At 34.2% G+C, this 17,780-nt stretch overlaps 1 protein-coding gene across 2 annotated transcripts; it reads left to right on the top strand.

Annotated features, from left to right (window-relative positions):
- Positions 1–31: 31 nt before the first annotated feature.
- On the top strand, positions 32–17,401 carry LOC126820977 (uncharacterized). Of its 2 annotated transcripts, none has more exons than XM_050549214.2 (6): positions 32–142; positions 4,931–5,077; positions 7,007–7,164; positions 8,728–8,844; positions 9,320–9,501; positions 13,037–17,401. In XM_050549214.2, the coding sequence occupies exons 2-6, from the start codon at positions 5,061–5,063 to the stop codon at positions 14,192–14,194; spliced, it is 1,632 nt and encodes a 543-aa protein (XP_050405171.1). In that variant the 5' UTR covers positions 32–142; positions 4,931–5,060; the 3' UTR covers positions 14,195–17,401. The 2 variants fall into 2 exon arrangements, with proteins under 2 accessions (XP_050405171.1, XP_050405170.1); XM_050549213.2 differs by lacking the exon at positions 32–142 and adding an exon at positions 2,206–2,340.
- The last annotated feature ends 379 nt before the right edge of the window (positions 17,402–17,780 follow it).

Consider the following 17,780-nt stretch of genomic DNA (forward strand, 5'->3'; position numbering starts at 1 on the left):
GGTCAGACCGTAGCTATTACCCCTGCCCTTCCCCCAGCAATGAACACAATGCCAATATAGTCATGTTACGAAGAAATCAATAAAGAAGAGATTGGGATTCCAAAACCCCACGTCCTGTTTACAACTTCACTGCACCAGTACGGTAGGTAACTTTTCATCATGTACATTGTCAAATAGTTGTCGGCTGCATCTAGGGTAAAACTGTTCAGCTTTATTTGGACCTCAATTACAAGATCATGCAGGCTCCCGCTTGAAACCAAAAATAAGACACGATATAATTACGATTGTAGTAACTTGCAGTTTTCTTATCAACTGCATTGTCGATTTGATTCATTTGGTTTTTAATTGGCCCACTTTAGAGATATTGGGTATAAATTGGATAAAATACAGCGGTAGCACACTTTTCAAAAATCTACTAATATTTTAACTCAAGATTTGTTGATTTTCACCTGCTTGCTCAAGTTTTCTATATTGGAATGTAGTTCATCTTTATTTGATCAAATGGAATTTCTCTATTTGAATAGAATTTCTCTATATTTGAATTTAATCTATCCATACATCTGAAGGAATTTATTTGTATTTGAATCGCATTTCTCTATATTTGAATCACATGTCTCGATAAATGAATTGAATTTGTCTAAATTTGAATCGTATTTATCTATATTTGAATGGAATTTATCTAAATTTGAATCGTATTTCTCTATATTTGAATGGAATTTATCTGAATTTTATTCGGAAGGCGCTGTAGCACAGTGTGTAAGACGTTGGTACACTTTTCAAAAATCTACTAGTATTTTAACTCAAGATTTGTTGATTTTCACCGGCTTTCCCAAATTCTCTATATTTGAATGGAGTTTATCTATATTTGATTAAATGGAATTTCTCTATATTTGAATATATCAATGGAATTAGTCTTTCGGATTGGGCGAAAAAACGAGGTCCCGTGGACACATTGGCGTGTATAAAAGATCCCTGGAAATTCGAATTCGATATAAGTGTAGACTGTAGCACCCCGGTCCGGAAGCAATTTCCCCCATAGCACACTGTATCTATAGCGTATGTAATTTGAATGGAATTTATCTATATTTGAATGGAGTTTATCTATATATTTGAATCAAATTTCTCTTTATTTGAATTGAATTTATCTATATTGGAACGAGTTTATCCTTGTTTGATAATTCCTATATATTATAAATTCTAATAACTATAATAATTTTAACTATTAACTTGTCAGGTCTGAATTTGACATGCCTAATTAGGAGATAATAAATATTTATATCTCCAAATTTGAGGTTAATATCTCCTAATTTAGGACTTAGTATCTCCTAATAAGGACTTAATGAGAAGTTATGATTTGGTTTATTTGGCCCTAATTCACTTCCATAATAAAGCTCTAATTTCTAAGCAAAAATGAAATACATGGATGTGCCACAGGAATGTTCAAATAGGGAAAACTGACAAAAAACATTAAAACTTACTTTACAGATTTTTATACCCTCTATTTTCAATTTTGATGACCAATTTCAACAGATTTTACATCGAAACAAATTGTCATATAAAACTGTAAGAAACATAAATATTTTATATTCATAATAGTTGTTGCATAGTAATAAATTCTTGGTGGCATAGTACTTGGTGCATTAAATAAAACGCAAAATATTTGATGGAATGTAATTAGAGTTAATAGATTGTACCGGTATAGACTTAGCCTATTGAAAGAATTATGGTGCTATATGAGCAAATATTAGCTCGAGGTAGGACAGGTCATCGAATTAACCAGGCTCGAAATAAATACAGACGATTGTGTGACTTTTATAGAGAATTTGCCGGGACCGACAGCTGACTTCGACATGGCCATGGTCAGCTCTAGCTGGCCATGGTCATCAAGATTACCAAGTACAAGAGGCCTTATGCCTAATTTTAAACCAGTAAAGTTTTATTTTCATTTCGTTTCGATGTTGTCCTTGTCTTATTTATTTATTATATTGTTGTTTTTGGGCTATTACGTAGTCCTTATAACGATAATATCCATGGTTGGCGCTCGAATACTACCCATTAATGAATCGGATGTCTTCGGTAAACTAAACCTCTTATAACTGGATTTCTGTTATGTCACAAATCGATTCTTGACCAAGTGCTCTAAAACGTAATTGATATTGTCTTTGCTAATTTAATTAGTAATTTGTCGTGCATTTCTTGCGTTTTTATTTGAATATTTTATGACTAAAATCCATTCGGCTCTTCGCGGGTTTTAAACACCTCTGATCGAAATACCCGGATGGCTAGCCTGCGCATTAGTCATATTTCATTTGGGATTGTTATTTCTCAAGGTTTTGAGAGGTTTGTTGATATAGATTTCTAATATTTCATCTTTTTACAGTGTGTTTATTTGCTTCGAAATTCAACTACGCGTTGTTGGTATCATTACATCATGCATTCCAATGTAACTGTAAGTTTAAATATATCTTGAGTGCAGGGACCTTCAGTAGTGGAAGAAATCTGTGATATCGACAGTCCATGACATGACTGAGTCACTGCACTGACAATAAACAATGACATCAGTCGTTCCAGTAACCGAGAATAACTTACTGATATTGGCACTGTAGCAACAGAGAAACAGTAGCACAAACTTTGGCAGAAAATAGCAATAGGAATATTGCAATGATTTTTAGCACTTCCACTTAGTAGACTAGGCCTAGAGCCCAATGGCAATTGAATAAAGGATTTATTTTTCTTTGATTATCATTGGTGATTGAAAATGTAACTGTCAAACTAAAGCTGGGTGTCAGTTTACTTAGTTACCATGCAAGTAGTCTAATAATATGAAGAAGGCAGTCATTGTTTTTTTTTTAAAGGATCTCAAGCTCCATCAAGCATCTGAATAATAGGAGAGTTTTTTTTTCGAGCACATGATACAGCTAAAAATTGCTTTCCAGGCATGGGCATGGCCCATGGCATAATTTCAATACTGTATTTTATAATTTTATTTTATGCCTTAATATGGTTGACCAATGATCAAAAGTCACTGTCTAATGTGTATGATACTAGAAGGATGTCTTGGCTTTATCATGGAACTTGGACTGGACTGGACCCTATGAGAGATAGGATCCATGGCTTATAGACTCTAGATCTTGTAATATTCCTTATTTACCAAATCCCCCACTAGGGAGAGCATTTTTGACTCTTGCAAATTACGGAAACGGTTATATTTTTTTTTAACAAACCATCGCAATATAGAAAACAATGATTAAAAAGTGCATACATGTATGAGGATAACCCTAAGAATAGGGCCATATTATAGATAACACAAGGTAAAATTTTATGGATCCACAATTACTGAGTTTAATACTAATCGAAGTTGCGACGAGGATACTCTCGCCTTTAAGAAGCAAATGATAGTCTATGGGTATGTGAATAGTAGGCAAATATATACAGAATATGCAACAAAAATAACAATCAAATACCGGTACAATTAAAACTTAACACCTTTGATTAAGGGGGCCAATAACAACTAAATCCACACAGCGGAAAATTGTACCCTGTGTTAATATGTTCAATTACTAAATGCCAAACAAAGAAGAACATATTATAGATATTTTTTAATAGTGGTGGCAATGCCAGGTCACTAGTATTTGTAGGCCACACTTCACCAATATCCCAAACAGCATAATAAGTTGCATCACACAGTAGACTAGTACTAAGAGTAGCATTAATATTTAATAATATAGTACTGAATAGATCTATGGATCTATTGTAGCAATTTGTTTCACAGAGAATTACTGCCTTTAACACGTGCCGTCTCAACACGCGTCGTCAATCATTGACTGAATGGCGCATGCATTGTTTACATAAGACGTCACTGCTTCGGGCAGAATGATGCCTTTTAGTCATTTTAATACCCATTTACACTAAATAGGAAATAATTTTTACCTACAAATATGTCAAACGCCTTTATTTATTTTTCCAATACATAGATAAAATGTTTTAGAATTTAATTTGTCACAGGAAAAAAGTTAATATTTCTGGCTCATTAAGTCGCATCGATGTCATCCTTATCAGTGATTGTAGCAGCTGAGCGAAAATTCACTGCTGATCAGTGTGCTATGATTGAATGAATCACTCATTGTTACATGTATTACTGAATTTTGTATTTAGAAAAGAAGATATAGGCCATGACAAAGACCAGAAACCATAATATTATCACACTCTTTAAAATATCAAATTGCCCATGCTAATATGTACTCAGATTGATTATTTAACATTTAATTAAGAAAACAAAATGAATATATATACTAACGCTAGATAATCTCCTAACTTAGATTCAATCATATTTGTGGACAACAAAATGGCGCCAGGCATATTACATAGCAAGCAGCATAGATAGGTCTATGAAATTTGAATTCAACATGTCTTTGTAAACATTTTTTGGATCGATATTTCTATTAGAGTTTCATCTTTCACAATATTTAGTTTATATGGAATTCCTTTTGCGCTTAAATGATGCAATAATGAGACTTGAAGGTATCGTACTACAGAACTGCTGTGATTTATTGTGTAAGTGGCATTTAGTAACTGGATGAGAATAACACAATTATATGGAATACAAGTTACTTGAGGGGTTTATTTCAGCGACGTTTCGAGGAGGGTTCTCCCGTCTTTATCTTAGAACACTAGTCGAAATGTTGCTGAAATAAACCCTTCAAGTAACTTGTATTTAATATAATTGTGTCATGTGTTATGCTGTGATTTAGGTTAAAATAAAATCTTGAATTGGGTTGAACTGAAACGGAAACAATTAATTTTAAATTGTTAAAATCATGTTTATCAGATGAAAGGCCAGCTGTTACAATATATTGTAATAGTTTGATAGGCATATCTATATATATATATGTATGTATAAACATTAAAACCCCCTACTCCTGTCTTTCAGGACAAAACACACAAACAGAATGACTCCATAACCTAAGACATTATAGGCTTTTAAGCTTCCAGCTTATTATATACAGCATGATGCTTGCAGATAAAAGTTCTAATGTATTCTGTGATTATATTGGATAAACATGGACACCCAACGTGGGTAAGTAATTATAGTGCAGGTGTTTTGAAATGAAATGAAATGAAATGGGGTTTAACTAACGTCCTACTGGTCTGCTCCTAAACTGGGCTAATGAAGATGCCCGCGCAGCAGTACTATGGCCTACTCTTATATCGAATTCCAACTGCCAAGGGAACTTTTACATGCACGCCAATGTGTACACGGGACCTTGGTTTTTTGTCCCATCCGAATGACTAGACAGCTGTCCTTGTCAGGCCCTCCGTCCTGCAGACCTGACAAGGGGAAACCACGCTGGAAAATCGGGATGAACTTTCTCGGCCAATGCAGGGATCAAACACCCAACCTCCATTCTAGTGAGCCAGCGTCTTACCCACTTAGCCACGTGATCCCCAGAGGTGTTTTGATGTTAACAACATGTAGCCTAAGTTTGCAAAGATGCATCTACATTGTACGTTGTGGAAATTCATGAAAAATAAGACAGTTGGCCATGGCAGTTGCTCCCTGATAAACTTTCTCAAACATGATACTCAAGTACATGTACCATTTACTGATAATATGGTTTATTACCTACTAGAAATGATAACACTATAGCTCTTGACGTTTTTAATATGTAGAAGATCATGAATTAAATATAAGGTTGCTCTTTAGCTTGTGAAACACACCCGCTGTAATTGCCCAGAAATTATTTTATCTTTTCTCAAAGCACTGACAGCATGTTTATATTAATGAATGTTTGTCTGATTTGATAAATTCCCAGCACAAGTTTATAATTAAAAACAACCAAAATCTGATTCGGAATAGTTTGTTAAAATTGTATGATTCTCAATTAACTACGTTTTCAGATTTCTTTTGAGCAAGATATGATTAATTAGTGTCCTGTTTACCTGTTTTTGTTTTAAAATTTTATTTGGCATTGAATATTCATTGTGGATTAACAGTGATGAAACCCACAATCATAGTTGATGAAATGACTTTTGTACAATTTTGACAGTGCATCATGTACATTAATATCATCTTTGGGGAGAAATGGTCTTGGCACTTGGAAATGTGGTGGAATATTGTTGTTGCTCTTGTCTGTCTGTCAGTCTATCTGTCATAGTCATACACAATTTTGGGGGTTGGATGGCTGAATGGTTAGCGTGCATGCGCTGTATCATAAAGTCTGTCATTGAGTCGACTGGCGTGGTTTCGAATCCCCGGTTGTACGTGACAAGGAGTAGGGTCCCCTGTCCAACCTCATGAGTTTTCTCCGGGTCCTCCAGTTTCCTCCCACTGCTAAAGACCCCTATGCGCAAGCGAATTATTGAAATAAAATTAAACCATATGTTAGTCCTGAAATGACCAAGTTTGTGTCGGGTGGACGTTAAACCACATTTCTCTCTCTCTCTCTCTCTCTCTCTCTCATTCACAATTTTTTCTGCAGGCTCATCTGATCTTTTGAAGTTTGATAATGATAATGTTGTTTATATCTGTGAGGCAACGAATCCTAGATTGAATTTCAATGATTCCAGACTTATTGCCCTAGTTTACTTTGTAAAATCTTGCAAACACTCTAGCGATAAAAGATGTCATCTGATCTGCTTTAGATTTCCATGCATTGTTCACATAAGTGAAAACAAAATTTTTAATTTAATTTCAACAATCCATGTTACATGTACATGTAATTACCGGTACTTCTTAGTGTTATTGCTATCGTAAAATCTTGTGAAACCTTTAGCAGAAAAAGTTATAGTCAAGTCTGCTTGAAATTTATATGTAGAATTTATGTTCTTTCCTTCAATTATTGCTGTGAATAAAAATTACAACGAATACTTGATTGCTCTTAATTATGTTGTAGAATATTTTGCTTTTTATTTATTTAAAATTTCATTGTACAAAGCAACAAAATGGACGACTAACATGTACATGTAACTGCTTCTCAACTTATCTTTTAAATTTTGTTTGATTTAGGAAAAAGAAGATCAAATTTGGCGTAGATATTTTTCATGGCGAATGTCCTGAAGATTTACCTCTGGTTCAGTTAGCTGATCTAGATGAAGAACTAGTTGCTAGTTATACAGGACCTGATAAAGGATTGGCCTATCTACTAGATGAAACAAAAGAAAACAGTAATTATATTTTGTTCAAATTTAAGGAGGGGGGTTGGATGGCCGAATGTTTAGCATGTGCGCACTGTATCATAAAGCCTGTCATTGAGTCAACTGGCGTGGTTTCGAATCCACGGTTGTATGTGACAAGGAGTAGGGTCGCCTGTCCAACCTCGTGGGTTTTCTCTGGGTCCTCCAGTTTCCTCCCACTGCTAAAGACCCCTACCTACAAGCGAATTATTGAAGTAAAATTAAACCATATGTTAGTCCCAAAATGACCTAGTTTGTGTCGAGTGGACGTTAAACCCCATTTCTCTCTCTCTCTCAAATTCAAGGAAAGAATGTAAAAAAAAACTATATACATGTAGTAATTTTTATAGAAAATGTTTTCAGATTTGAACATGATAACTGTAATCACATACCGGAAATAAAATCTTGTCAGTGTTTTGAAGGACCGGTAAGAGCCCTTGATTGTGTGACTCACTGTTTTTAATATGACGTGGTCAGATTAGATTATGAATAACTACTATAAAAATTATTTCTTCATTCATATTTCTCTTCAATAAAGGTCAAAGGTCATATGCACTACTGAATGAATAAAATTATTTATTTATAATGGTAAACCAAGTGAAAATTCATAAATCCTCATATATTTTCCAATATATTCAATAATCGTTTTTAATTCCCTACTTTTTATGGCTAATTTTGACACTTTTGTGTGAAACATGACTGTGGGTTTATAAGTACATACTTGTAAATGTATGTTTATCATAGTTTATGTATGTAAATATCATATTTTCTGTTTTTACCCAATGAAAAAAGATTGATGAAACTAATTATATTAATATCATGTTGATGATCTAAAAACTACATACATGTATAAGCCACCACTTATTCCAAATTACGATAAACGTCATGCAATGGACTTGGCAAAAATCACCCTACTGGGTCGAAGGTTACTAACTGAGTGACCTATTCAGTATTAATACTGAATAGGTTATAAATTTAAAAGCATTTCAGTTTTACTAGTGCTTGTATCACGAGGCCTGTCATTGAGTCAACTGGCGGGCTTCGAATCCCTACTGTTCTGCTCCGACTGGGCTAATGAAGACGGGCATACACCATACAGTGTGTTATGAGAGAAATTTTGCCCGACAGTGGCACAACAGCCTACTCTTATATGGAATTCCAACTGCCAAGGGATCTTTTACATGCATGCCAATGTGTCCACGGGACTTAATTTTCTTGTTTCATGCAAACGACTATACATTGTCCCGTGCCAGGCCCTCCGTTCTGCAACACTGACAAGGGGAAGCCAACGCAGGGATTGAACATGGGACCTCCTGGTTAGTGAGCCAACTTCTGTACCCACTGAGCCACCATGTCTCCTCAATATAACAAATTCCTGTAATCATACAGACTGTAATTCATCTCACAATGTTTTCCTCATCACATTATTCTAATTGCGTACCCAGATTATCATTAATTCTTCTACCAGGCAAACTCTGGATTTACTTTTAATAAAATACTGTATTTAAACCTCTATTAGAAAATAGAAAAGTTTTATAAACTTGTGTATTTTAGATGGAAATGTTAGTACCATGGTGGCTGGAGTTGATGGTTGGAATAAGAAGGAACAACAGGCATATGGTATATGTATATCATTATATGAACAACATCCAGTCAATAAGAAAATGTCAGGTAAAATACTCTTCCCTCCTCTTTGATGGCATATAGTTAAAGCTACGGATTGTCATTTGAGAATTGTGAAAGTGGAGTCTAAAAGGAATTTCAGTCAAAAATCGTTCAGTATGTAGAAATTGAGTTAAAAATCTGAGCATGGATATAAAAATGCAAGGTCAGGATCAATTATTTTAACTATGTTTAAGTTTAAGTGTTTTAGTTTTAAACAACCTACATGTATAAAAAGTATGCAGAGGATGCTATGACCACATTGGTTAGAAAAAAAATGGACAACTTACATGTATATGAACACTTTTCCTTGACTATTGTTATAATGTTATGGTCAATTTTTTTTACCTTGGAAAGATGTGAAATATTCTTTGAAATAGCCAGAAGTGTTTTTGCAGTCTACAAAGGATTTAAACCATCACCTTGTATAAATTCATTCTGTATGTTACACAAGTTGAATATTATTATCAATATTATATTGTAGGAGATCCTGTAGCAGATGCATTTTCTATTTGTGCTAGGAAGAATAATACTATAATGGTGATAGCTGATGGCGTAAATTGGGGAGAGAAATCACGATTAGCAGCTAGATGTTGTCTTTATGGTAGTATGAACTATCTGAACAACCAAATATTTCAGCAAAAGAATTATCCATCATCCACTCAGGTGAATTTATACCCAAATACATTAAAATAGCTAGTGCTAATCAGCCTATCTACACTACAGTGCTGAAGTTTGGAATCTTGGAGAATCGCTAGCGAAACGGCAGCTAGCCAAATCACCGCGAAATAGGGTGTTTCGCGGTGAATTATGGTGTTTCGCGGTGAAACACGGCGAATCGCTTGAGTGCCGATATCATCCCGATGTAAGCATGTTGACGAAAAATGTAATTTATTTAAGTTGAATACAAGATATGTTAACACACTGTACATGTATAATGTGGTGCCACAATGTACGTGTATGCAAACAATGAATAACTTACAATTTTTTAAACGTATCATTTCATCTTATTGGCTGCTATCAAATCCAAACTTTAAATTATATTCGATGAGATTTTACACATAATTTCATTACTCGCAGCTTCAGTTAATCAAAATCAACCATTCATAAATCACAGTGCCATACATGTAAATCACTCCGCAATGCGGTTAACCGTACGTCACGTGGTCAGAAACGCGCGAAAACATGAGATGTTGGGTTTGACACGGGGACTATATATTCTTACGGTATATGATAATAATGTATTATGACGTATTAAAATAATATGGGTGGGAGGGGGTACACTGCGAAAGTCACAAAAGTGACAAATAGAACTTGCAACGGGAGTCGAAAGCGCTTTCAAATCAGACATAAGAAGCTTGTACTTACCGCAAAAATGAAATGAACGCGACACAAGTCTCCGATGTCAGAGAATATTAGTAAAGTATAACCGCTATCAAATCCACACAAAAATCCAAGGCACTCATTTTATTTTTGAAAAGAATAACTGTAGGCTCGATAGAAGAGCCTATTCTTCATGAACCCCAAACCAATGGTAACTGTCAACTTGTATGTTGTCATTCTCGTGCAGATTTGTTTGAATAACAGAAATGTCCCATGTATCAAAGATCAAAGAATAAAATCGCACGTAGCCACTCTTTGTTGTTTTTATGCGAATTCAATTAATCTAAAAGGGGCTCCGGCGCAATTTAAGGAATTATTTTTGAGCCAATATTAACCATCGCCAAATTTTTAAATCATGGGATAAAGTCAATTAACAAACAATACGGGTCTACTTTATTACAAAAACATTGGTGAACTTACCATTTTGTCTAAAATCATAACGCTAATCAACAAACAATACTATTGTTCTTTATTACAAAAACATCGGTGAACTATATTGTTTTTGTACATATTGTATTTATTTATTTGTTTGTACTATATGTAATACCTGATGAGTCTTTGGTTTAAAGGAATAAAGAATTTGAACTCGAACTAATCGCTGTCGGGATGGCGAGCCAAGCTAGTTGATTATTAGGTAAATAAAACAATATAAACAACCAATGAGTAAAAGTGATCTATTCTAATCAATTAAATAATATACAAGTCAAGTACCGGTATTACCTTAACCGTGGACGGGTTTGCCTGTGGATGGGTTAACGGACACTCAACTTACAAATATTAAATCATCGCCGTATTGGCACTGACTGACGGCACTTCGTGCACGGACTGTTGAATTCTCGTTTAATTTATTGTGTTAATTTCACTATTGTTTAAAATGTAAACAAAATCTTATCTCGAGTACGTAGTACCGTATATCGAGCTAGTCTAGTAAGTAGTGGGCTAGGTTAATCCAGACTAAAATGAAAGTCCTTTTATTGTATTAATAACGTTGGCTTCTGGTAGACTCGATTGTCATCTAAGGGATTATATTTTCTTCACGCGGTCTATTTATAGAACAGTAAAACGATTGTAAATATTGGCGCGATAAAAATTTAATTAGAAGTCCAAGCTATTGTTGATAGAAAATAATAATGATTTACGTGTATCATAGATAATATTAAGTAACAATAGAATGAAAATACTGTTTGTTGTTTTTCGAGTTTTAGGCCATTATTACTTATTTTATGCATATTTTTGGTATGAACTTTTTTGGACCAGTAAAATCTCATTCAGTCCAGCATGGACTGCAGGGTACATGTATATGCAGTAGGAAATCTACAAGTTGGGCGTACAAAAGAATGGAATCATTCAGAAAGTGTACTCAAAATAAGTAAATTATAACGGGGTGAAGAAGAGAATTATGTATGTATAAAGTGCGTTGGGGAAAAAATCCTAACCGATACAGAATGCCGGTAAATGTCTTCCCGAGATTACCTAACTCATTTGTTATTCAAACCTGCCTGTACATTACTATATTACAACTCCTTTAATTTATTATAGACAATATTAGTTCGACCCTAGCTTAAGGTAGGCTCGCGAATTCCTTGCGTGAAGCACGGCAAACACGATGTATTCTTATCGAAACACGGTGAATTCCTAGAGAAACACGGCGAATTCCTAGAGAAACACGGTCAATTCCTAGCGAATCTTAGAGAAAAATCGCCGCGAAATTTCACCGTAATTTCACCGTGAAATCTAAGAGAATCCCGAGAGTTTTTTTTCACCGCGTCGCGGGGATTTCGGTCCAAAAAATTCGGGAGGAACTGTAGTAATAGTAAACCAGATAAGGAATATCTAGTGCTAATCAACCTGATTAGGAATATCTAGTGATAATAAACCTGTTCAGGGATATCTACTGCTAATTTTAAGCCGTCATAATAATGATTAGAAACAACCATTTGAATATGAAATGAAATAGGGTTTACTGCACCAACCTGTCTAATGTAGACAGACATGTGCTACAGATGAACTGTTCTATTATCATAGGTGCAGTGCCAGGGAGGGGAATTCTGCCTACTCTTCTTTAATCTCAAATTGTCAAGGGATCCTTTACGTGCATGCTAAAGTGTACATGGTGGACTTTATTTTTTGTCCTATCCAAATGACTAGACACTTTTCTTGCTGGTCCTTCCGTCCTGCACCACTGACAAGGGGAAATCAAACTGGAAAATCCTGAGGAACTCTTGGTCAACACTGGGATTGAACCCGAGACTGGGAACTTCTTATTATTGAACAAGCACCATAGAGTCAGCTAGCCACCATGGCTATAATATATGCCATAAAATAGGTACATGTAGAAATGTCAATTAGGGAAGGTAACAGAATTGTAAATAAATACCCACTAGAAAGATCTTACATATTGAATTAAACATAAATTATGCAAGAGCTAAATCTTTCTTTAGGCCTGAAATGTTATCTAAATTATTAATTAGACATTAATTAACCTATCCAGACCATAATCAACTCTAGATGGTTATGCTAGCCTGCGATCTTTAGTGGATTATGAGCCGATTTACTGTATAACTTTCCTTCACGATTTAACGATTAAATGGATAATCGAGACTATGCTGTTTATCGTACTGACTTTAGTAATGATGATCGAGGCTAGGTGGAAATTTCAACCGCTTAGTTCTCGGTTCATAATAGATCAATTTGAATGAAATTTTCAGCAAATTGCCTTTACATTATCTAGTCTTTAACTATTGTAGTGAGAACTGCCAACTCGTCATCGAATCTTCCATAATGTATCTTTAACATGAGTTATTTTTATGTATTACAGGAAGCCTTGACCTTATTAAGAGAATCTTTAGATGAAGCTCACAGGTTCATATTACAAAAAGATGGTGGTTTAACAACTGTGTGTGCTTGTTTAATATGTCCTGTATCAAACTCCGATCAATACGCTGTCTGTTGTGTTAATGTTGGAGACAGTTTCGGTTTTATATATAACGTCAATCATGGCATTCGCGAAGTAACAATAGGATCCCATGATGTTTCCTCCGAGCGTGATATAAGAGATGCTGGAGGGGCTTTAGGACCTGTTGATGGCATTAATCCAGAATTACATAATTTAACATGTTCATTGTCATTCTGTAATGCCGGAGACGTGGTATTTCTGACAACCGATGGAATCTCAGATAACTTTGACCCTGTTGTGACGAAAATAGCAATAGCTCAAAGTTCTCCAGATGCTAATCTCAACTCCACAAGTGCTGATTTTCATTGTTCAAAACCAGAAATGTCACCGAGAGAGAGACACATATACTCGATGAAAGAAATGGAAAGAGTTGTGCATGAATTCGAGCTTATAACAGAAGAGCAGTGCTCTGCTCAGGAACTGTGTGGATCTTTGGTCCAACATGTGCTAACTTTGACTGATGATAAACGTAAAATTCTCGAGAATCCAGCTCTGTATTCAAGACGACGTCTCACAGTCTCGGAGAAACAAGTACGGGACTCTGAAATAGTTCGGAAAATGGCCAGTGCTCCTGGTAAATTAGATCATGCTTCCATTGTAGCAGTTGAAATTGGTGCATTTGAAGATAAAGATGAAGAAAATGATGATGAAGATGATGATGATGAATGTGAACTTGATGATGGTGTAGATGCCACCTTTACGTCGATTGATACGTCTTGTTTGTCTCAATCTCCAGGCCACCGTTCCAAAAAATCCGGAGCTCGCAAATTTTTCTCACGGATCAGAAAACTCTCGTCTCCCACAACCTTACCAGCAGAACATACACTGACATTAGTCAATTCCCCCAAAAAATCAAATACCAGTACAAAAGCTAAATCAGAACATAAAGCATCCTCTCCCACCTCCCCTAAATTACCAGGAATTATTTTTGATAATAAATTTGAGGCGAGATCATGTAAAGCCGAATACAAGTCCAAAAGACCATACCAAAGAAGCATGTCTTACGAATCTAATGTATAAATGGTAGCATATTTTTATGGCAAATGTAATATACATGTATACCATGATGATATATTTTGAAAAGAGTTGTGACACAAACTGTATGCAAAATGCATGCCTTTTATTTATTTAGTCTTTGTATTACCATGGTTCTATTTTTCCAACCCAAACATCTTCAATACCAGTTATTTATCCTATCTATATATATACATTAATGACATGTAAGTATTTAGTATTTATGTGTGTTTTTTTAAACAAGGTCGATTACTAGTAGTTAAAGATATATTTCCTTCAAAGTCCAGAATTACTAATAATTAGAAAATTTATTCATGACTACAGAAATTTTGGGGGGGTTTCCAAAAACATTAGATATGTTGGGGTAGTAGTCTAGCAGTATGGGCATTGGCCCCTGGGCTAGAATGTTTCGGATTCAAAATCTGGTTCCTACTATTCAGGGGTAGTGCTTACAGTGTTGCTTAGTCATTTGGACAGGACAAAAATAAAAACGATGTCCGCACATGTTCGCATTGATATGCACATAAAAGAACCCATGACATTTGGAATTCGCTGAAGAGTAGCAGGAAATGCTGCCATTTGAATAAAATTCGCTTGCCTAGCATTGCACACTTGACCATAGAAAAAAACTGACTATATTTTAGTCTCAAAGTGAGAAAAGTATTTTGTTGACTAGGAGTTCAAACCTCTTCCATACATTTTAGATAATAATTTTAAGACGGCAAGTGAATGAGCACACTAGCAAGAAAACAAACATGCATCACTAGGTAACAATGGAGGATTTTGTGGACTGAATAGTCATAGATAACCAAATTATTCTTAAGGAAATTTATCTTTAATCTGTTATGATTGTTGTACAATAGATGATGAATAAGGAGGAAATAAATTTAAAATCAAACGAGAAATATCAATTGCCTTATTCACATGATTCATGACACAGGTCAAACAGTGTTATATTTTAAATATTTATCATTATTTAATCAACATGTAGTGCAACTTGGCCTGTGAAAAACAATATGTGACATGAAATTGGTGCAACATGATGCAGATCTTAGAATTTTGACATATTGTACATGTATGTTTGAAGTTAATTAATTTATGAGAGACTAATATATTGCCAGTTAATGGAGAACTGAATCTTAACAGAAATAGTGCAACTTGGCCTATGAAAAACATTATCTGACATGAAAATGGTGCAGCTTTATTCAAATCTTTAAATTCTAATATATTGTATGCTGAAGTATAAAATATAATTTATATATCCATTATTTCATGGGTATTTGCAATGGAGGACATCAAGTTTAAATATAAATATCAAAACCAAACATAAAAAAAGAACAATTGGTTATTTCTGTAAATGTTTTAAATATAGTTTAGTAGTAAGAATAGTGTTATAATAGTTGTTTTAGTAATATAGTAATATACCTTTCTTTAATTACCTGATTTTTTCATCTGGTTTAATTAGAGTATTAATAAATAAGTATATTTATTTGTATTAAAAGGATAAGTCAACAAAACACTTTATCTACTCAATAAATAACTAATGAATTAAATAAGGAAATGTTATTATGAATAACGCAGTTAATGTTATATTATGTATAGTAACAATGCACCATTCAAATTAAAATGCTCATCTAGGTCAATATTAAACAGTAATTAGAACATGGAAATAGAAACAGTAGCTCACTTATAAACATTAGGTATATAACATCTTTAAAAGGCATTTAGTGAAAGTGATACATAATAACAGACAGCTTTATGAATAACATTCACTAGGTTTATTAACTACAACGTTTCAATCAGGATACTCTCACCGTTATCAAGCAATGATACAATGTCTGTTATTATTAGATATATATTAGAGATAAGTGATATTAGAATAATACCTAGAAAGACATTTATTGATTAAACATTGGGTTGATTCAGGTTGTTTACAACATTCTCTAGGCAGTGGAGAAAGAACAGAATCCTACCATTGTCTGGAAATCTGATGGAACAGATAATATGCATTTCAATGAGTTCAAAACATAGTCAATTTATAGCCAGTATTATACAAGCTATCTATCCCAGTCACCACATTGCGGGTGCATGCAATTTTTCATTTGCTCATCTACTTTAAGAATTTTGTAAAAAAATATGTCCTTGTATTTAAATTGTACAAACAATTGTTCAGTCAATTTCGCACAGGAGTTAAAAATGGAGTCTGTGTATATATTTCTTTAGAGAGTAGGTCAGGAACTACCAGGATTTGGAATCCAAATAGTTATACAGTGTCAAGAAATTTGAATTTAATAGCATCATGGACATATGGAATCTTTCATGGTGTAAATATCAAGAAACATAATTTCAGAGATTTAAACCTCCGATTTCATTTCAGCTCTACAAATCTTAAACATACATTATGCAAGAGCTAAACCAGACTATTGCAGGTCTTTCTTTACAGCCTGAAATGTTTCTAAGTTATTAATTAGTTATTAATTAACTGATCCAGGTCATAATCAACTCTCGATGGCATCGGATTTCTCCAATATTAAATAGATTAGAACGGTTCTGCCATATTTTAATTTATTTTAAAAATGTAGAAGCGAGGATTAGCTTCCAAGTTTAATATCTTCGCTCGCTATAGAGTAATTATATATTTTCGAACTATTATAGCAAGAATGACTAGCTCTTACATAATGTATCTTTAAGGTGGGTGGTATTAATGTCTGTATCCATAAATCTTATAAAAAGGTTGCTTTGTGTGTTGTCAGATATATAACGGGTGTACTTGGTTAGACAACCTGGAAATAGTCATTTTAGATGTACCCACAAAATGTCAGGCATAAATGAAGATGCAGCTAACTGTATGCACTTTGTGCTAGACGTTTTAAAATATGGATAAAAGAGGAGTGGTGTCCGACAAAGTCTGTATTTGTGCCTGACATTGTCTGTGACAGGTGCCTTATTTCCAGGCTTGTAAAATGGTTAGACGTGGGATATGGAATTCTCAATAAGATTGGATTCTCTTCTACTTAAAACTGTATATAAAAGTTTCAGCATTGATTTAATAGAAAAGAATTATCAGACTTTCATTTATTGAAGAGAAAAACTTGACATTTTCCTATAGGTTGTTTGTGTTCTATCTGTAAAATATTTATTATACATACATGTAGATATATTATATGTAATGTGTAGATGTTAAAATAATTCTATAAAATCATTTGAAAATCATGTATGTCTTAATTAATTTGAAAATGATTGTATATCTTATGCCTAGCGATAGACCTATTCAGTGAGTGATAATAATCCGAGATTACCACGCAAAAATGGGATATTCGGACAAATACTGCGGTATCTGTATTGAAACCCAAATTTCTTGAATGATTGGAGGACCAGTGAGTAAGGCTGACTCACTAATCATCCCGGTGTTGGCTGAGAAAGTTCATCGTGTTGGCTGTTGGCTGAGAAAGTTCATCGGGGCCCTGATTCAGGAAATCTTAACTAAAGATAAAATCCAAATTTTAGTAGATACTTCAGTTTTGATTGGCTAAGCACTAAAATCAATCTAATATTATTCAATCAAATAACTAAAATTTTGATTTTATCTTAG

Source organism: Patella vulgata, chromosome 5, assembly GCF_932274485.2.
Source record: "Patella vulgata chromosome 5, xgPatVulg1.2, whole genome shotgun sequence".
Taxonomy (NCBI): Eukaryota; Metazoa; Mollusca; class Gastropoda; family Patellidae; genus Patella; species Patella vulgata.